The sequence below is a fragment of the Gopherus flavomarginatus genome, chromosome 10 (genome assembly GCF_025201925.1).
Source record: "Gopherus flavomarginatus isolate rGopFla2 chromosome 10, rGopFla2.mat.asm, whole genome shotgun sequence".
Lineage (NCBI taxonomy): Eukaryota > Metazoa > Chordata > Testudines > Testudinidae > Gopherus > Gopherus flavomarginatus.
Window position 1 is genome coordinate 43710981 of NC_066626.1, and position 21722 is coordinate 43732702.

At 39.8% G+C, this 21722-nt stretch overlaps 1 protein-coding gene across 1 annotated transcript in view; it reads right to left on the bottom strand.

Moving 5' to 3' along the window:
- Window positions 1-21722, bottom strand: part of UBR3 (ubiquitin protein ligase E3 component n-recognin 3) — a 217965-nt gene that overhangs the window by 143992 nt on the left and 52251 nt on the right. Inside the window, exons 8-17 of the mRNA XM_050916261.1 lie at window positions 18648-18876; window positions 12709-12888; window positions 11272-11405; window positions 6284-6370; window positions 5741-5806; window positions 5244-5333; window positions 4610-4738; window positions 4460-4512; window positions 3322-3455; window positions 1083-1170 (exon numbers count right to left, since the gene is read on the bottom strand). Coding sequence (XP_050772218.1) covers window positions 1083-1170; window positions 3322-3455; window positions 4460-4512; window positions 4610-4738; window positions 5244-5333; window positions 5741-5806; window positions 6284-6370; window positions 11272-11405; window positions 12709-12888; window positions 18648-18876 — 1190 coding nt within the window. The remainder of the gene's footprint in view (window positions 1-1082; window positions 1171-3321; window positions 3456-4459; window positions 4513-4609; window positions 4739-5243; window positions 5334-5740; window positions 5807-6283; window positions 6371-11271; window positions 11406-12708; window positions 12889-18647; window positions 18877-21722) is intronic.

Below are 21722 nucleotides of genomic sequence, written 5' to 3' on the forward strand. Positions count from 1 at the left end.
ACTGGGATCTACAGACCCTGAATGGGCTGGCTATATCTGATTTTCTGGAAGTTGTAACCTGCAAGGGAACCACTCATTTCCTGATCTCCCCTTCTGGCAGTCCCAAAAATCAGAAAGTCAGCCCTGCTTTAGCTATTTTAACTTTTGGCAAGCAATAGGATTTATAAAAATTTAAATAAGCCATTAGTGTTGAGTAAACAGGCAGCTCGGATGACCCACAAACCAAGAAGCTCTTGAGGAATGGAGGAAAAAGGGGGGTGGGTAAGAGAAACTTGGCATTGACTCTCAAAGAAAGGTTGGTGAAGTGCAAATACAAAAACGAGGATATTCATGAATTAGTCTGGTTTTAAGTATTAATAGAAATACCCCTTCATGCTGAGGAGGGACATAAAAATTGCTGATTTATGTTTTATGATTTATGTGCAGGGAAAGATGGGGAGGCGGAGTGCTTGATGATAGAGGGAAAATTCAGGAAGGGGGAAAACTAGTGGGTTTACCTAAAAATATTAAAAACAATATTGTGTGTACAGCAATGGGGGATGGATGGGAAGATATAGGTGGAAACAAACTAGGGAAAGAAAAAATAAAATAAAATGGAAAAAACAGATTGTGAAACTAGCATGATGTGCACATATCATACCTAAGCACTCATATTATTACCTTACTATTGTAAACCTCAACCTACTTTTCACCATTTCTGCCCTTAAATTATTGCTGTCACTTACTGCACTACGTTTACAACTGAACTGCAAGTTCTTTAAGGAAAGGATCACATTTTACTTGGCTGCAAAACACCTAGTACACTGTAAAAACTTCTAAAATGTATTGCAAAGCCTCACGTGTATAATTTTCATATGAACAATTAAGGAAGACTAAAGTACTGAAGAAAATTTCATTGTGATCAACAGTACATCATAATCTAACGACATCTGCCCACAACTCCTAAAGTTTGAGGTTGTTACAAGTGAGCAATATTGATGGCATCGTGCACAAGCTTGATAATTCTGTATAACACAATTTTCTTTTACAGTACTAGTTACACAGAGAAATCAAAATAAATAAGTTAACAAGATTCCAAGGATATGAGATCCAGTAGTGAACTATGAGTCCTGTCGTTCATACAGAGCTGGGCTACCATCTCTGCTCTGAGGATCTCGTCATCTGTCATTCCTAGGACAATAAAAATAAAATTAAATACCCTGTACAAGTTGTAAGAGTAAAGAAAAAGAGGATACAGAGGCACACACATGTATTCAGATCTCAGTAAGTTAAACACTAATTACAAATGTGAGACTCAACGGTTTGATATCCAAGTTAACACAGTTACATTGTTGCAATTACAATTCAGATTTCTGGTTGATTTCCGAAGATGTCCACAAGAATTTACTAAACTATTCCTATTTTCTTATAAAGGTGCTCTGTGCATTTGGAAGTTGTGTAAAGTAACAGCTCACTGATATTTCTCAATATATATGCTGTTTTGAAAACAAACTATTGCACAGGAGACAACACTAAAGCATGTTTTCCAAAGACTGTGTTGTGAAGCTTAATAAAATACAATAGAATGCAAGTTTTAGCTAGAATTTTAAGTAGTTTCTTAGGCCCAATACTGCAAACATTTATGCACACTCTTAACTTCAGGCACATGAGTAATAATCATATGCATAAGTATTTGCAGTACTGGAATTTAACTCATTTTTCTATGGCAACATCAAAGTAATTTTATTCTGTGTTAAATACGATGTATTTTTTTTGGGGGGTGAGGGGAATATACCAAAACAAAATCACCTGGAAGGTTTCACAGATTCTATGTCCTTAGCTGAATGTTTGGAACTTATGACACTGAAGCAATATCAAATTAGCATACTGCAGACTTATTCTACCAACTAGCACATGTTCCTACATCAGTAACATTAGAAATGCTGGAAAGGGTGATTAGAAAGCTCAGTTCAGCTAGCTCTCAGTTCAGCATAATTCTGAATGAAGATCAGTGTCAATAACACTAAGATATATCTACAGGACTTTACCAGGGGTAAATCCGCCTCACTCACTCTGCAGGTATGGAAGGCCCAACGGACAGGATAACTGCAGTAGTTGCACGGCTCATGTTTGGGCCAAGATGTAGGAAGCGCATGCAGATAGACTGCATGCCAGAGCATGTGCTCTGAAAGGGCAATTTGTGCAAAGCTGCAGAAGCAATTTACGGAATGGGGTAAGACTAGTGGATCCAAAGCAAGAACAGCAGCACCACTGCGGCAACAGTGGTAGGCAACCTATGGCAGGCGTGTCAAAGGAGGCACACGAGCTGATTTTCAGCGGCACTCACGCTGCCTGGGTCCCGGCCACCAGTCCAGGGGGCTCTGCATTTTAATTTAATTTTAAATGAAGCTTCTTAAACATTTTAAAAATCTTATTTAATTTACATACAACCATAGTTTAGTTATATATTATAGACTTATAGAAAGACACCTTCTAAAAACATTAAAATGTATTACTGGCACGCAAAACCTTAAATCAGAGTGAATAAATGAAGACTCGGCACACCACTTCAGAGAGGTTGCCGATCTCTGATCTAAAGTTTTACCAGCTGCCAAGTTTTACATGGCCAGGGGAGAAGGCTTGGTACAAGACCAGGATTTTAACCCAGGTTACTGGTAAGATACTTTCCTTTTCCGTTAATTTGTAATAGAAATAATGTAGAATGTTCACAAAGCTGAAAATATTGCACATTTGCTTCTTCGCACATAATTTTTGAGGTGCCCAAGTGGGAAATGAGTCCTTTAATTCAAGCACTGACTGGATAATGTCCTATTCAATTTACTTGATACAAACAGCAGAAACCAAGTCATGTATATAAAAATAATAAAATACAATAAAATTTCAGTTAATAAGGAATGTCAAAAGTTCAGACAGGGAAATAAGAAGCTCAATCATAAGAGATTATTACAAGTAGGAGCTTTAGGATTTGCTGATTCAAACACTAGTATTGACATTTACGCTTCAATATACATCTCATGATCATATGTATAAAAAAAATTCAGCCATTTATTTCCCTCAAGGACAGGAATGGACTTGATTGCAATAAAGGAAAAGACACCCTGACCCTGTATTTTGGCTGTTTCTAGTTTTTAGGATGGTTAAAATGAAGCAACTGATGAAACTGAAACCAAATTATAAACAAAGAATGACCATTTGATTTTATTTAATAATTTTACTTATTCTGCTACAGGACAGCTATTAAATGCCAAAAATTTTAAAACCAAATACACAAAAAATTCCATGTTACAGTAATATTTGTGACTAGACAGTTGTGATTCTTACCTAAATGTAAGCGAAGACTTAACAGAATGACAAGAAATGTTAAGGCTCCTTCCAACATAGATCTCTCATGTTCTGAATCAAGAACTGTATTCTGATGCTGTGATGCCATTGTTAACAGATCTACCACCTTGAATCTACAGGACACAGAGTAAGGTTAGAGACCTCGTTCTTTCATATCAAGAGCCTGATGCTGAGAGGTATGAAGTACCCGGGATTCCTACTGAAGCACCACTCAGGCCCAGGCCCAAAAGGAGTACAAAATAAGTTGTATATAATCTAATTAGAAGCAAACCTTGAAGTGAAAGGCTTTTTATTTTCAGAAAGTATATCCTTATCTTCATTGTACTGTACTGATCCTATTCGTACTTCATATTCAAATACGTGACATTTATATCAACTGAATACTTGAAAGTTGGTTAATTGGTATAGAGATTTATGTCCTGCTTTTCTTCAGACATGTCTATGCTACAGCAGCATAGCTATCATGTGGCAGCTGTGATCCTGTAGTGTAAACATTGCCTATGTTGGCGGAACGAGTTTTTCTGTCAATGCAGGAAATCCACTTCTCTGAGAGACAGTAGCTAGGTTGACAAAATAATTCTTCCATCAACCTAGCTGCGTCTAGAGAGGGGTTAGGTTGACTTAACTATTTTGTACAGGGTGTGACATCTTTCACAGCCCTGAGTGACAAAGCTAAGTTGATCTAAGTTTTAGGTGTAGACCAGGCCTTCTCCCATAGAAGCAAGCAGACGTCTTGTGATCCTCACTGCTATTCATTCTCGCCTTCAGTGTGGAAGTTCCAAATACTTACACACCAGAGTGTGCAACACTTCTAAAATTGGAAAGCTCAGGAGATTCAACTCTGGGGTTTCATAAACATATTGCATACATTGGAGTGTAAATCCAAAACCAGCCCTAAGTGAAAGGGAGGATGAATGAAACTGCCACAGTGGAACCTATCAGAGAAATTGTATTAATGGAAGTGTATTCTTCCATCTGGGAAGGAAAAAAAAGGAAGTGCTGTGGTGCAAGAGGGATTCAGCAGGTCAAACGCCTTTTCCCCCACAGTATATTTTAAATAGTAAGTGGCAGAATGCTATATAGTGATATTCATTTTATCCTTATGCTTTGACCTTACCTTTCAAAAACTGATGAAATAAAATAATCTGGATCAAGTCTAGAAGCACAGACCTGTAAAAACAAACATGTACATGGTACATCTCCTTACTCATCAGTCATTAGCGTTCTTATAAACACAGTACTTGGGTTCACAGAAACTATACCTTACCTGTAATAGGTAAATGTCAGGATCAATCATGGAGTTACAAAAATGAGACTGCACATAAGTCATTGCTTGTCCTTTAATTTGTAGACCATTCCTTACCCACATGTTACTATGGATTTCAGAAAGGCTTGCCTATTTTTAAAAGAAAAAAAATTAGCTGAAATAAATATTTTGCAAACAGTTAAGGAAAAATCAGCTATTCAGTTGTCTGTAGCCACACCATCAGCTGTGATCCCCCTGAATCCGCAGGACTGGGGACCTCCTGCTGGCAAGCTGCCAAAGGCAGCCTGCTTGCCGTGCTTGGAGTGGCAAAAAAGCTAGAGCCACCCCTGCCTAGGGTCATTGTACTATGTTAACACTATTTGAAAAAGTTGTTCTCTGTGATTCTAAGAAATACTTTTCTAAGTTTATTCTGACAAAATCACTGTAAAACTGTGCTTACCAGTGATAAACATTTCATATATTTCAAGAAGTTGTCACCTACGTTAATTTTTGTATTCCACAATTAACATTTTTTCCCCTGCTGTTTAAGTATTTTAAAAAATGTCTAAACTATTTGGACTGGAAGATGGAAAAAGATAGCCATCCTCTTTCATATTCTGTACATTCAAACCAAAAAAGCAGCCTGGCACCATACCTGAATCTGAAGTGGGTGAATCATTAGTTTCATCAACATCTCCTGATCTGGTAAAATAGAATCCAGATCTAGCTCTTGGCATTTGACAGCCTACAAACAAAATGGATTAAAAATTTTAATGGGAAAGTAAGGAAATGATTTTTTCATACTATAAACCAGGGGTCCCTGCCATGGCGCCCGCCGGGGCATCAATGTACGCCTGCCTACTGGCTGCCAGACAAGCAGCTGCCGAAATGCCGCTGAGAAGTGGCAACGTCAAGAAGTGCTACCACCGAAATCCCGCTGAATTTTCAGTGGCAACGCCTTTTGATGATGCTTCTTCATGGCGGCATTTTGGCGGCGACGTCTCTTGACGTTGCCACTTCATGGCAGCATTTAGGAGGCTGCTTGTCCGGCGTTCTCGGCAGCTAGTCATCTAGCTAAAAGGTTGGGGCCCACTGCTAGAAACATACAACACCTTATTTTCTTATAGAATATGGTACCAAATGCACGCTTACCTTACTCAAAAACATAGCATAGTAACGATGTAGCGGCAAATGGAAAGTAACCTGGTTAGGAGCTGGCTGCAATGAAAACACAATGCATTTTACCATCAAAATACAAAAAAGTATAAGAATCACACAGACTATCATTTCACCTGGCACATCCACTGGTGATGGCTCTTTCCACTAGATATTGCTAACGTTACTATCTCTCTCCCCCTGCCAATGCTTCATCTCCCTTTTCTCAAACCGTTCCAGTTGATCTCTCCTGCCTAGCCCCTAGAATATTAGTCTGACCTCATTATCTGAATACAAGTTCACATTAATTAAATTGGGGACTCCAGCATTCATAATTCACCGATATATCACATTATACCCATGAATTACAAAGGTTTTAACAAGAGTTGCATTGTTTTTAACGTGGTAATCCATCTGTTACAGTACTTAAAAGGATAATATTTTTATTATGTAAAGGAGAAAAAAATTAACTTTTAAAGTATTTAAGTTTAACAAGACATTTCCAACAACATTTTGTTTAATCATATAAAGGATGCAAACCTCATCTACAAAGTTGATAGCATCAAACCAGTCCTGAAGTGCTTCAAGGCAGTATCTAACAACATTTCTTGTGTACTCTTGTGTCTCCTGCAATAAGAAAAATTATTTGATGTTGCACCACTGTACATTGTACCACACTATTCAAAAATAGTTTTGAGTAACAGTTTCATTAAAACAATGGGGAAAATAGTTTGTTAACTAGTATGATAGTTTAAGGATTTTTTTCTGTTCTTTTGCGTTCACAGTTTTAAAACAGTGCACAAATATGGAATTTTCACAGTGTTTCTCTTTTTATTTAAAAAAAGTTCTCTTTTCCAATACTGAAAATTAAAGTTTTAACAATTTACTGGTGGTTGACACTGTCCTGCTCTACACTGAGGCTTTTCCCAAATTCATCAATGGTAGGAGTGCTAGTATACAAGAATCTAGAATGTTTTTGCTATTCTGTTGTCCAGATCTGTTCTGAGCTGCCATGCTGGTGGTGCCCTCTATCACATTCAACCAAGTTTTATTAAAAAAACTTTCTTTTTATTGTTTCAAACAATTTACCTAGTCCTGAATTAAGTTTTCCAGGTCTATAATTCCTAGGACCATCCCCAACACCATTTTTTAAGAGACAGGTAAACATCTGCTACTCTCCAGTCCTTGGGTATAATAATAGCTGATATAAATGTTTGACTGAGTTCCTTTGACATTCTTACAAATAAGACTATTTGGTCTTGGTGACTTAATGTTGTTTAATTTAATTTGTTTGTTTTAGCACAGAAAGAGGAATCTGTGCATACAAAGGAACCTTTCATGCACAGATTCTAAAAAATTAGGCATCCAATATCCTATTCAAACACTTCTACTGCAATGTCTTTAGAGTTTAGTAAACTCAATGCAGTAAAATCCAGTGCTCACCACTAGATTAACAAACATGAGTGTAATGACAATTAAAGTAATTTTGTTTCAGATTAACTATAAACTAATATCAATATACATAATGTTCTCACATTGAAAAACAATTTAAATTCAGTTGCATCTCTCTAAATTAAGGCAAGATAGGCTATATACCTCAAGCAGTGGGGTCAGAAGCATGTAGGGAGGGAAAAAGACTACTAGTTTTTGAAGTGCCAACTAGTTAACAGTAGCACAGTATTCTAAGGGCAATTTAGCCTCAAAAGAAAGATTTAATAAAAATATCTTAATATGATTTACAATATGAAAATGCCTTTGCAATTGCTAATTTAAACTTTGGGAATATTTAGTTTACTCAAAGAAGTCTTTTCAGTGCACATTTCAATCCAGACTTTACTGTCTTACTGTCTTTACCAACATAACTCCTCCTACTTATATTGGAAAATAGTTTAAATTAGAAGATTGATATTTATTATTCATAATAAATGATGATGAGGTAGAAATGTAAAGTTTTTCATGTCTCAGGTATTCCTCTCAATTGAAGAATTCCATTTTCTGCTAGTCTACCGTTGTTTGACACACAAATTAACAATTTTTCTCATCCTCATGCAAGAGATTTAATCGCATATAGTTAATAATCCAGATCTCGGATTTGATAATTATGCACAAATATGTAGTTTTATTACTATCCCAAAATGTCTATTTTCAGGCACAAACAAGAAACAACCAATATCACAATCACATCACAGCAGACTTAATTTTCTCGTTTCCCATCATTACAGTATAATCACCAGAGTTGTTCAGACACATGTATCAATCTATACCCCATTACATTTTAACCTCATTCCTATTACAGTCAGTGTAGTTACAGTCTAGCCTCAGTTCTGGAGACTGTAACTAAGGGTATGTCTACACAACGAAATTAGGTCAATTTAATAGATGTTGATTTTTTTAGAAATTGATTTGATACAGTCAATTGTGTGTGTCCCCACTAAGCGCATTAAGTCGGCGGCACGCGTCCACAGTACCAAGGCTAGTGTCGACTTTCGGAGCATTGCACTGTGGTAGCTGTCCCACAGTCTCCGCCGCCAATTGGAATTCTGGGGTGAGCTCCCAATGCCTGATGGGGCAAAAACATTGTCGCAGGTTGTTCTGGGTACACGACGTCAGGCCCTCCTCCCTCCATGAAAGCAATGGCAAAAAATGGTTTCTTGCCTTTTTTCCTGGGTTACCCATGCAGATGACATACCACGGCAAGCATGGAGCCTGCTCAGCTCACTGTCACCATATGTCTCCTGGGTGCTGCTAGCAGACGCGGTACTGCAGTGCTACACAGCAGCATCCCCTTCCCTTGCGGACGGCAGACAGTGCAATACGACTGCTAACCGTAGTCATCATCCCGTGGGTGCTCCTGGCCAACCTCGGTTAGGTTGGTCGGAGGCACCTGGGCAGACATGGGTGTTCTTGGCCAGCCTCGGTGAGGTCAGTCGGGGGTGCCTGGACAAAAATGTGAATGACTGCAGGTCATTCTCTTCTTTAAGTTTCGTCTAATGGAGATTCAGTCCTGCTTGGAATATCATGCCAGCTGGAGGCCTGGAATACCATGCCAGTCGGCAGCACTGCGCGGTCGTACCTACCCCAGCCTACCCCTTGCTCCCATGGCTCATGAAGCCTGAACAGTAGTAAGGAGCAGTTCAATTATAGGCTGAGCAAGTGTATAATGGTGGTACAATGTGCCTTTGGACGTTTAAAAGCTCGCTGGCACAGTTTACTGACTCGGTTAGATCTCAGCGAAACCAATATTCCGATCATTATTACTGCTTGCTGGGTGCTCCACAATATCTGTGAGAGTAAGGGGGAGATGTTTATGACGGGGTGGGAGGCTGAGGCAAATCGCCTGGCCGCTGATTACACACAGCCAGACACCAGGGCGGTTAGAAGAGCACAGCAAGGCATGCTGTGCATCAGAGAAGCTTTGAAAACCAGTTTCATGACTGGCCAGGCTACGGTGTGAAAGTTCTGTTTGTTTCTGCTTGATGAAAACCTGCCCCCTTGGTTCACTCTACTTCCCTCTAAGCCAACCGCCCTCCCCTCCCCCTTTGATCTCCACTTGCACAGGCAATAAAGTCATTGTTGTTTCAAATTCATGCCCGGGAGGGGTGGAGGAGGAGGGAAGCACAGAGATGGGGTAGTTGTAGGGGCACCCCCTAGAATGGCATGCAGCTCATCATAGAAGCGGCACAACTGGGACTCTGACCCGGAGTGGCCGTTTGCCCCTCTGGTTCTTTGGTAGGCTTGCCTGAGCTCCTTAAGTTTCACGTGGCACTGCTGCAGGTCCTTGTTATAACTTCTGTCCTTCATGCCATTGGAGATTTTTTCAAATATTCTAGCATTTTCTCTTTTGGAACAGAGTTCAGATAGCACGGATTCATCTTCCCAAACAATGATCAGATCCTGTACCTCCTGTTCAATCCATGCTGGAGCTCTTTTGCGATTCTGAGACTCCACAATCACCTCTGCTGATGAGCTCTGCATGGTCACCTGTGCTGATCAGCTCGCCATGCTGGCCAAACAGGAAATGAAATTCAAAAGCTTGCAGGGCTTTTCCTGTCTACCTGGCCAGTGCATCTGAGTTGAGAGTGCTGTCCAGAGCAGTCACAATGAAGCATTCTGGGATAGCTCCCGAAGGCCAATACTGTCGAATTGTGTCCACACTACCCCAAATTCGACTCAGCAGGGTCAATTTCAGCACTAATCCCCTCGTCAGGGAGGAGTACAGAAATCGATTTTAAGAGCCCTTTAAGTCGACAAAAATGGCTTCATCACATGGAGGGGTGCAGGGTTAAATTGATCTAATGCTGTTAAATTCGACCTAAACTCGTAGTGTAGACTACGGCTAAGTAACATCAATCATATTTAAATAGGCACTTCAAAGGATTTATGAGAATGCTGTTACAGAGTTATATCCTCAGCTGTAATAGCTATAGCCAGAGATGTCTGTTGCTTGCCCATGCTATCTTTGTTTTCACTAAAACAATGCTTCTTTCAGAGAAGCAAACGGTGGCTTTTCTACTCTTCCACAGAAAAAAGTCTCCAATATCATCATCCTTTTCAAAGCTCCTGTGAAGACACTAAAATCAAACTGGGGGTTTGATATTCTCATATACATTGCCTTGATTTAAAGAGATTACTCTCTCAAACTCATAAGCAGGACTCCTATACATTGTACTATGCAGGTCAGAAGCTATTTACAGTATCATTCAGTTGGCTGGCAAAGACTGTTGTCCAGGCTTGGGTAAAACCCTACATGTAACATGGACACCAACACTATAAGGACATATGTTAGTGTGGCCTACTTGATGGTAGTTGTATCACCTACTAGAAGATAGCAGCAATTGGTACACATATTACAGAACTCCAACAATTACCGCCCTCATCTAATGTCTTGATAAGCCAACAAATGGGATTGGTTTGCTTTTTCTAAGCCCCTTTATTTGAAGTACAAATGAAATGCCTTAATTCATCTAAATAGAAAAATAAATCTCAACACACACTGAGGCTTCACACAAGGAAGATTCCGGAAAAGCTTGTCCTGAATCATCAAGACAAACCCATGGGAACATTTCAGCCTGCAGGTATTGATGAAAGTCATGATTTAGTCTATGGAAAAATCTTTGGAGCTCCAGCTGAGCAATTTGGAGAAAGAAAACACTTCAGCCAAGAATATTTTTATTCAAAATTCCCCTCTGGTTAGTTTCAAAGATCTTCCAAGTGAAGATCTGAAGTCATCACTTTTTTCTCCAGTCAAATGACTTGCCAAATCTAACGCAGAGAACATTAGTATAAATGTCTTTTAAAGGATTTGTGAGTTCTGTTCAAAGAAAGCTTGACTACAAAATACTACCTGATGCATTTTTACTCAACTTCAATTTCATACACCATCCAGAAAGTAACACTGGATGGAGAACTGATATATAACCCTAAAATCCAACTATTTGTAAAATTTGCTACGACTCCAAAAAGGAAGTTAAAATTAGTTATTTATTGTTAAAAGGACAAAGTAAAAATGAAAAAAATGTTTGTCTTACCCTAACTTTGCAATGTGATAGCAGTCCCCACATTGGCTGGGCACAGGCTTCCAGTTCAGCAGCAAATGCAGCATAGTAGGTCTGTGATTCAAACTCCACATGCTCATTTAATTCTCGCTTATTTAAATTCATACCTTAAAAGATGTAAGCAGTGTTATACAATAGCATCTTTGTCTACCATTAAGTGGAACTTAGTATTTTTTTAAATTATACACACTTACACATATGCATACCTATACAGGGAGATGATATCCATGCAATGAGTTTCAGAGGGTATGATCAATTGTACCTAAGTATCCACAAGATTAAGGATTTGAACTGAGCAGAAACCTTGAAAGTTGACTAGAAAGAGGTCATTTGAGTAGAGAAAGTCTGGCCATGTTAGGCTAGCAACTCAAGCACCCATGCTGAGCAGACATATGATCTGAATTTGACTCCTTTTAGAATTCCAAATCAATCAATGAGAATCTTTAAATTGACTACAAAATTTTGAATCTTTCCATACAGGAAGCATGCTTTCCACTATGCAAATATTCAGGGAAAAACAATTCATTAAAAAATCCCCCACGTTAATACAAAGAATACCTAAATACGTCAAGTTCATTTTCTCTAGTATTGAGTTTAGAACTTTGACACTGAAACATACTTCTATCAAAGTAATAACTTACACTATTAGTACAACTTCTTGAGAACTCTGGCAGTGTGTAACCCAGTGCATTTTACTCAACCCCTCTGTGCCTGATCAACATGGGCTACATGGGTCTGTTCGAGCTTTATCTACAAAGCCTAACGTTTTAACTCAAGCAGTAGAGAGACTCATGCCTTGAGCTCTGGAGAGCCTCAGCGGCCATGATAAAAGTTGGGGCTTGTCCAGAATTCTAATCATGGTGGGTCTCAAACACTTGAGACAAGTTTCCCTGACAGAAGTAGTATGTAACTCACCAATCAACACGTATCACACATTCCCTGGTGTGCCCCAATCCACAAGGGATGCAAATCTATTACAGTTCTCATCTTGAGACCCTGCTCTCTTTAGTTCAGTCTGTAGAAACTAATACTTCTAGATCTTGGACGTCCCTGGTTCAACGTCTGGTGTTGGTCAAGATGTCAGTTGTTATAACTGTACCTCAGAAGTGCTTAATGCCTTTACATATTCAGCCTTTGCTTTTCATCAGTTGGCATTTCAGAAACAGAATTCTTTTGGCTTGAGTAATTTAGAATATACTATCCACTTCCAGAGATTTGCATCAGATTAAAAATGAACACGCTAATGGATTAAATATTTATAAATAAGGGTGTGTAATGTGTATGTTATTGTAAACATTGTGCCACCTTTAAAAATTCTTGCTTAAGTACAGGAGAGAAAAGATTTTAAATTAGGTATATTCCAAAAAAGGTATTTATAATCACTGAATAAGAAAGCTAACAGCCACTTACCTTGAAAGAATGATACAAAATTCATCCAAGTTACTAACAGACTATGATCCTCCAGGAATTTCTTAGCCACACTTTGGTGCGAAAGGATATTAATAAAATCACTAACAAGTGGCCAGTAAGTATTATTCTTTAATAGTGCTTCCCCACAGTTCACTACGACATGTAAACTGTTTTCTTCATCTAGGAAAAAAGTGATGAAAAAAAAACCCATCATGATGTTTTTTAAAGAAAAAATATAGTAAGTAACGTGAATAATTAAAAGAATCAGGGTTTAAAAACAATTATAGCATGCACAGTATATGGCTTATAGCAATGATTGTTCTTCAAGATCTTGTCAACTGTGTGGATCCCATTCTAGGTATACATGTCTCCCAATTGCGAGAGATTGGAATCTGAATAGTAGTGGCTGTTGGACCATGCCTGCACTGCACATGTCCTTGTGCCCTGCCTTTCTAGAGCATAAACGGCATAGCAGTAGCAACTATTGCTCAGTCACCTTGCTAATTTAAAATCTCAGGTTAAGAGGACTCCAAAAAAGCAGAAATGGGGACAGACAGACAGACACACACACACACACCCCCCTCTCTCTCCAAGAACCAAAGTTACTAGAAGGTAAGTAACTGTTCATTCTTCAAATATGGCTCTCACTGAAGGTGACTAATGAGCAGTGCTCCATCTGGACATGTGACTGAGGAGTCCCAACTTTCACTAACTAACTGATTACTGTAATACTACCCTACCAAAACTGGCATCTGACCTCATGGCCAGGACCAGAGCATAACGTTTAACAAAAGTCAGGCATTATTCTAAGTAGCTGCCTTGCAGATTTCAGACGCAGGGATGTTTCTAACAGACCTGACTGGAGGATAAGCCCATTTTACAGCAACTTTTAAAGTTTGTTTTCATTCTGCAGTGGAACATTTTCATGAAAAGAAAGTTGTTACAAAATGTCCTTTTTCGGACTGAAACCAGAAAAAAAAAGACAAAGAGAACACATGCATACTGCCTCAGACCTGCGAGATCCAGGTACAAGTTCCATATGTGCCTGATTCAGAGGAGAGTTTTTCCATCCCTGATCACTCTGAATCCCACCTTGAACCCCACATTCAGGACAAGTACCATAGCCACTAGGCGAGTGAGAAAGAGAGAGACTGAGACTCTCCCCATTCACACACACACACACAAACGCTTCCTGTCCAATGAAAATTTTGTCAAAAGCAGTATGTTTAAACAAAACAGAATATTTCAGTGAAATTTCATTTTGTCAAAAATGTTCCAACCAGCTCCAGTTTCTAAAGCAAGCAGAGGAGGCAGTTTGCACTCTAGGGAAACAGAGCTTTGATGTTTGGAAGAAGAGGTGTATGAGACATGCCTTTGATTAGCAACTCTTGAAATATGGCTCAATGTGAATGCCAAGTCTCCTCCAGTGCACTGCCACCACAACTAGGTATTTAATGAAGACTATTGGTACTGTGGAGAGAACAAGTTGTAGCACTTTGTATTGATAGTGATTGGGCCCTACGAGGAATTGCATGTTTTCCCTATGGGCCAAGTGGATCACAATATGGAAGTATACATTTTGGTGGTTGTGACACTTCTCAGGATTATGGTCAGGGTTGTGCAGCACCTCGTCACCACCTGTCCTTAGCTCACCCCAGTCTTTCCTCCAGCAATAAACAGCCAGACCAGCTCTGAGCCTCTATTTATATAACAAGTTTGCTGATAGCTTGCCCTTAGGTGAAGTATACCTGGTTGTACCTCTGTAGCCCAGACATAATTCCAACAATCTGTTGTCTTCACTTGGAAACAGGGTACCTTCTGCTGCTTGTCTTTCCTGTAGTGAATCTCCCCTGGAGACTTCACAATCTCTTGATTAGCATTTTGTTCAGTCTGTAAATAGGCATTCATTGTGAAGTATACAATATTTAGTTTACATATAGCCACGTCAAGTTTCTTTCAAGCGGGAGATGCTTATTATCCCCTTTTGGTGACCAGTCCCAACTCACAGACCTTAACAGCATAATTTTCAGGAAAGAAGGATGGAGTATTATTTACATATTATCTGTACATACATTTCATAAGGATTATGATAATCAGTGTGACACAAACTTTTGATAGAGACCTTATATAACCCTCTTTAACAAATTATTATATAGGGAGAAGACCCAACGGATTGCTGTGCCCACTGCCAGTTGGCACCAAGAAGTCCCTGGGTGACAAAGGTCAAGAGCCACAAACCAGTCTTGTGCCTGAAAAGAAGGGATGACGAAGGCTGAATTTAAGACTGTGTATAAATTTGTTTAGTCTTCTCAGGTCTAGAATAACAAAGTATCAGGAGCAGGGGCCTCTTTTCCTGAACTTTAGAGGTAATTCCTCTGTGGCTCCTAGGCAAAGAAGGGTACCCACTTCTTTTAATTGATGAGAAGGGTCTCTGAAGATGGATAGTGAAGGGGAATGGGTAAGGGGCCATGGACTGGAACTGGATGGAATATCCATGTGAGACAACTTCCAGCACACACACCTGTTATTCCAGTCCAAGCCCGATAGAAGAAAGCCAACCAGCATCTCAAAAAGAAGGTCTGGGCATAGCCCTTGTCTGATCTGAGCGTGGCTCTCAAATCTCATGACAAACCTGCTGTCTGGAAGCAAGTGTAGTCTGGTTAACGACTAAGGAACATGACAGTCTCATACAAGATTACCTCGGCTTCTTCCTGGATGGTTACTCAGAGGATTATTGTGGGTAGCTGGGTGTCTTCTGTCTAGTCTCCCTTGCCCCTGATATTTAAAGGGCCTGTGAATGGAGCAGAGGTGTAAATGCCTAGTGAGCCAAGTATCTAGTATCTGGTGTCTTTTTGGGTGCATAGTGCATCATTGGTACATATGGTGAGAAAGTGTGTACAGTCGAAGAGCAAGTCCTCAGCTGTATTCTCCACCTCCCTAGGGAGGGAATAAACCTGTAACCATGATGCTCTGCGCACAATCACCATAACAGCCAGGGATTTAGCTTCCACATCCAATGCATCCATGGCTGTCTGTAAAAGAGGCCTTTGCCATTGGTCATCCTTCAGTAATAATGGCTTTAATGTAGAGTACTGAGGAAGTTTGGCCAGAAAGGGAGATAACTCTGCCCTAGGGCAGATAGTTGTATTTCACAAAGTTTGACAGTTACCTACTTGTAGCTGCAGTGATGCTGACAAATAAGCCATCTTTCTAAAGAGAGTTAATTTATTTGGGTCCTTAGGAATGTTCATGGACAGTTTGGCTATCAGTCTCATGGGGTGCAGAGACCACTAATTAACCCAATGTTGGATAGGTATAAAATTACTCAAACCTCTTTTGGGGGATTGGTCTTCCTTTCCACTCTTTTAGCATTTAGAGGCAATGTGGCTGGCATCTGCCATAGAATTTTAGCTGGTCTGGCAGAAGAGGAGAAATGCAATATGTCAAACAGCTTGTAAGCTTTTTCTTAAATTGTTGAGGTTTCTATTTCAAAGGTTTCAGCTAAACGAGAGAACATCTCCTGAAAGGCTCCAAAGCAGGTACGGGAGCCAAGGAAAACGCCTCATCGGGACTATGAAAGATGCTCCCGAAGCTCAAGACATGACAGTTCTTCCGTCAGCTATACTTGTTCCTCCCTGTCTTCAGATAGGATTCTGGCAATTGCTGCAGAATGGGAGCACGACCTTCTGCATTTTCTTGAGTGACAGGAGGGAATTAAGTTCCAAGACGCTCTAGACAGAAGTCCCCACTATGCCCAACAGGGCCAAGGGAGAACAGGAAAAGTCTGGTTTTGGTCAGGCTAGTTAGGCCACTGTCATTCCTGAGATGGATAAGTCAGAGATCTGGAGTGCCCTGATTGTAGAGACTTTCTCCTGATCTGTGTGAATGGCGAGAAGATTCTCTGCTGTAAGGTGGAGAGGTGTGTCCCAGGGATGAAGAAGAGTAGACTGCCTCCAAAGATAAGACTGATTTTTGAGGTGACCTCAGTACCATGACGTCAGAGACTCATATCAATGCTGAGTGCAGTGCCATTGGTGCCAGAAATACAGGTACCTCCTCTAACATTAGATTGGACAGTACCATTAATGTGTCGATGCTGGTACTGGGGCCAGCAGTTTGTGGTTGCCAGCACTGTCAGATGTAGGCACTGAGGATGCCTTATATATCTTCAGTATAAGCTGGAAGTTGAACCAGCATCACTTGCTCCTGTCACACGAGCAGACCAAGTGCTCAGTTCCTCGGAGGAGAATAAGGGCTTAAGCATCTCCTCATTGGAAGAGGGAGTTTTCATATCGCCCTTGCTTTAGTAAGGAGGCGGTAGTGGTGTTTGGTGCTGAAGTAGTAGCTGGGATCAATATGTTCAGATGGTCCCAGATCCTTGACAGACAGTGCTATTGATTTTTTTTGCCAGTACCAGCATTAAGTGTTGTGTGCTGGCTAACAAGGGCACTGGCTAACTGGGACTTGGACCTGACCAGTCCCATCTTAAAGGTCAAGGCCTGTTCTTCAGGGTCTGAAGTCCCTTTCATTAATTGTCCAAGATGATTCAACTTCAGCAGAGCATCTCTGGATTTTCTTGTGCCAGTAGAAAACAGCACATAGGGCAGAAATCTGGTACATGGCTCTCATCAAGACAAAAAAATGCCTGCTGCTATGACAGTCTGTAAGCAGAATGAGTTGTCACAGGACTGGCATTGTTCAAAACCTGAGGGCTTTGACTCTTATTGTAAGCAAAGATAGTGGCATAAAACACCAAGCAGAAATTTTAAGTTTCCATTTTAAAAAAAACAGATTTTTAAAAATCTTTTTTTTTTTGGAGGGAGGAGGAAATAAAATTAAAAAGGGGGAGTTTGCTGAGAATTATGCCCAGCTAATTAGCAAAAAAATAGAGAAGAATACTTCACTAAGGGGTAGTGAACAGATACCTTGTTCTGTCTCACTGCCATAGGCGGTAAGAGGGAACTGTGGAACAGCTGCATGCACTGCTATTCGTGTAGCTAAAGTTGAAGTATCATTGTGACAAGGCGACCGCCGTGGCTCCCCCATCGACTCTGCTTACTCCTTCTGCCAAGGTGGAGTACAGGCATCAATTCAGGGATCGATTTATTGTGTCTAGATGAGATGCGATAAATCGATCCCCGATAGATCGATTACTACCAGCCGATCTGGCCTTTGCGTTGGGGCATTCATGAGGACTCGCAGGGCACATGATCAGCCCAAGGGTCACAGGTATTCAAAGATTCCAGTCTCATATGCATGAGGCACATGCACACTTAGAATGAGCTCCATGCTGACACACACTCAAAGAACCATCAATGTTTCTCGCAGTCTTTCATAACAGTACCCATTACATTAAAAAATAAAAAAAGGCTGCAAAAATAAAGAAAAAGCTATGTATAATCTTGCCCAACTATTTCAAAAGCAGTTACTCCTAGCTTGAAACGCATGTAATCTTTAAATTAAAATTTTATATTAGATAAGGGTGTCCAATCTGTAGCCCTCAAGAGCAACTTTGTTAAGAAAATGTGTATTGCATTATAAATTGAAAGTGTTCCTTGAGCCCTGCCTGGCAATTTTAAATGGTAGTATGTGAATCAGCCCTTTTGCCACAGGGAGCTAGTAGGGGACACCACTTCCCTGTCCTCCTGTCCCTTTTCTCTGCTGTACCAGAAGCAGCATAGATCAGAAAGCACTCGTATCAGCAGCTTTCCCACTGTCTACTTGCTGCTTTACAGGGGGAGAAAGAGTAGTTCTGGTCACTCCACTGCCTACATCCCTGACAGGTTGTGACTGCACAAGAAAGAGCAGGATATAAACTCAACTGGCTCTGCCTGAACCTAGTTCTGAAAAATTAGGGGCTAAACTCAAAAACAGAAGATTAAACATTCAGTACAAGTCTCTTGTTTGATATTATTAATTAAAACAAGAATTCAACTTACCTTGCAGCTCACTTTTAATAAGACAACTTTCCATCATATATAATAGGACAGTGACCATAATATCCAACAGTTGACATTCTTCTGTCACTTGACGTGCTAGCTCTTCATTGCTGAATAACTGAACACTGATGTGCACAATTCTATTAGACATAGTGTCTGATTCATGGCTTTTCTTCAGTGTTTTCATAATAAAAGCATAATGCTGAACAAAAGTTTTAGTAAAGGCAATCTGCAAATTTAAAAATAAAAAGAATTTTAATATTACAATAGTTATATTTCCTCATTTCAAAAAATGTATTCTCAAACATACAATCAGTATTGCAGAGAAACATCAGATTTATCACAACAGATCAAAAATCAGTGGTCCATCTTATCCAATATCCTGTTTCAGAAGAAGGTGCAAGAAATCTCACAATGGAATATCCTGTCCTTCCCAACCTCCACCTTATATAATTGTATGTGTTCTCATTACCCATGTAAATAACTCATCTTTTTTAATATCTCTGTTCTTATGACTGAACCCTTAATCGTAGCATAACTGTTCACTTACAGAAGGAACTAATCTAATCCTACTAAACCCTTGCTATCAATATCTTCTGACAATGGGTTCCACAAGCCAATTAAACATTGTATAAAAACACATTCCTACCAGTTTTAAATTTGCCATCTTTTTCATTAGATAGCCCCTTGCTCTTGTATTCTGAAAAGGATAAACAGGAGCTTCCAACTTAGCTTCTCTAACATTCATTCTTTTATAGATTTCTATAATGTCTTCCATTGGTAATCTCTCTAAACTAAAAAAAAAACAGGACTACTGTTTTCAATATTTCCTCATCAGGAAGTCTTTCTGTGACTTTAATTTCTTTTCTCTGTCACTAGATCCCAATTTTTTCTTCTAGAACCTTTTCCAGATAGGATGACCAGAAATGAGCAAAGTATTCAAGCTGAAAGTGTACCACTGATTTAATTAATGGCAATATTAAAATTTCAAGACTATTATTCAGTATTACTATTATTATAATATTCTATTATCATGATATTCTAACATCATGTTTGATTTTTTTAACTGCTGCTGTATATACAGCAACTGTTCTCATTGAGATGTCCACAATGTCATCCAGGTCTTTCTCATAGATGGTTTCAGTTAAGATGGAGCTGCAGTTCATATTATTTACCAACACTGAATTTCATCTGCCATCATGGCTTCCCATATATTTATCTTTGCTAGGTCCCTCTGGGTTCCTTTATTGCCTTCTCTAGTACCAGAGGATGCTGTAAAGGCCAAAACTATAACAAGGTTCAAAAAAGAACTAGATAAATTCATGGATGATAGATCCATCAATGACTATTAGCCAAGATGGGCAGGGATGGTATTCCTAGCCTCTGTTTGCCAGAAGCTGAGAATGGGCGACGAGATGGATCGCTTGATTACCTGTTCTGTTCATCCCCTCTGAATAACCTGGCTTTGGCCACTGCCAGAAGACAGGATACTGGGCTAGATGGACCTTTGGTCTGACCCAGTATGGTGGTTCTTATGTTCTAGGTTTGATTGTCCTAAATAATTCTATCATCTACAAAGGTTTACCTCGTCATTGTTAAACTGTTTTTTTCCAGATCAGTAATTAATATATTGAAATAATATCAGTCATAGTACAGCTCCTTGGGGCACCTCACTATTAATGTTTCATCATGTTATAAACTGACCTTTTATTTATACTTTTGTCTTTTAGCCAATTTTTAATTCATTTCAAATTCCAACCTAAGTGCTACCGCTATTCTGAACTACCACCATATGGTCTTGCTTAGTCTGAAGAGATCAGATAATGCAAGCTGTCTTGGTGATGAAAGAAAATTTTTAGCTCAAGAACTAAAATCCCATGTCTAGTCTAAAACTTGTCCTTTGAATGTGTTAAGTCTTTCTGGAATATAAAGTAGGCATTTTAAGGCTACCTTTAAGCCAACTGTGGCTTCCATGGTCTGAGACTACAAAATCACTACTTCACTTTACCCATGTCTGTCCACACTCTGAAATACATGGTCCATTTTTATTAAGAGCACTGCAGTTTGCTACTTTTAGCCAAACTGATTCTCCACAATACTGTGAAGCATAAAGGGACCACAAACGGCTCTCAAGGAACCCCCCCACACACCCCAGAATAAAATAAGCCCGGAGTAGCGAATATGTCTGGAGTACACTGTGATTATTATTGGCTGGAGGATGGCCAACAGATACCATTCAAGCCAGAACATAAATTACACTGGATGAGACTATATTTCTGCAAGAATGAAAAAAAGAGAATCTAGCCCAGGGATCCCCAACATGGAGCCCGTGGGGGCATCTAAATGCACCCGCGTCCTAGCCGGCGGTGGAGCATCCGCCAAAATGCCGATGAATTTCTGCGGCATTTCAGCAGCGACGCCTCTTGACAAGCAACGTCATCGAGAGGCGTCGCCACCGAAATGCTGCAGAAATTTGGCGGCATTTCGGCGGATGCTCTACTGCTGCCATGGTCCTTCGTCTAGCACCTGCCAGACGAAAAGGTTGGGGACCACTGATCTAGCCTTGTTAGAGAGACATGGTAGGGGAGGTAATAACTTTTAGAGACAACAGAAGTTGGTCCAATAAAAGACATTATCTCACTCACCTTGTCTCTCGAATATCCTGGGACCAACACGGCTATAACAACACTGTATAAAATCTATCCCTACAGCACTCAACGGGCCAAAGAGTACCAGCAGAGGACCATATAAAATTAAGTCAGAAGAGAGTAAGCATAGGTAATCTGCCGACAGCCAAATAATTGACTCCTGACATTCCTATCCAAACTTAGGCTGGATTTATATAGAGAGGATTACCCTTGAACTATCTATGCTCTACAGAGTTTATTTCCATTTAAGAATTTTACTTCTTGTGGTACTGTACAGCAATAAGAAACTGAACTAACTGGTGATCTTGTGGTTAAGATATTAGACTAGATGCAGGAGATCTGGTTTAAATTACCAGTTGTATCAGACACTTCTCTCTGTGCCTCAGTTCCCTGTCTGCAAAAGGTAGGTAATCCTTCCTTTCTCCAA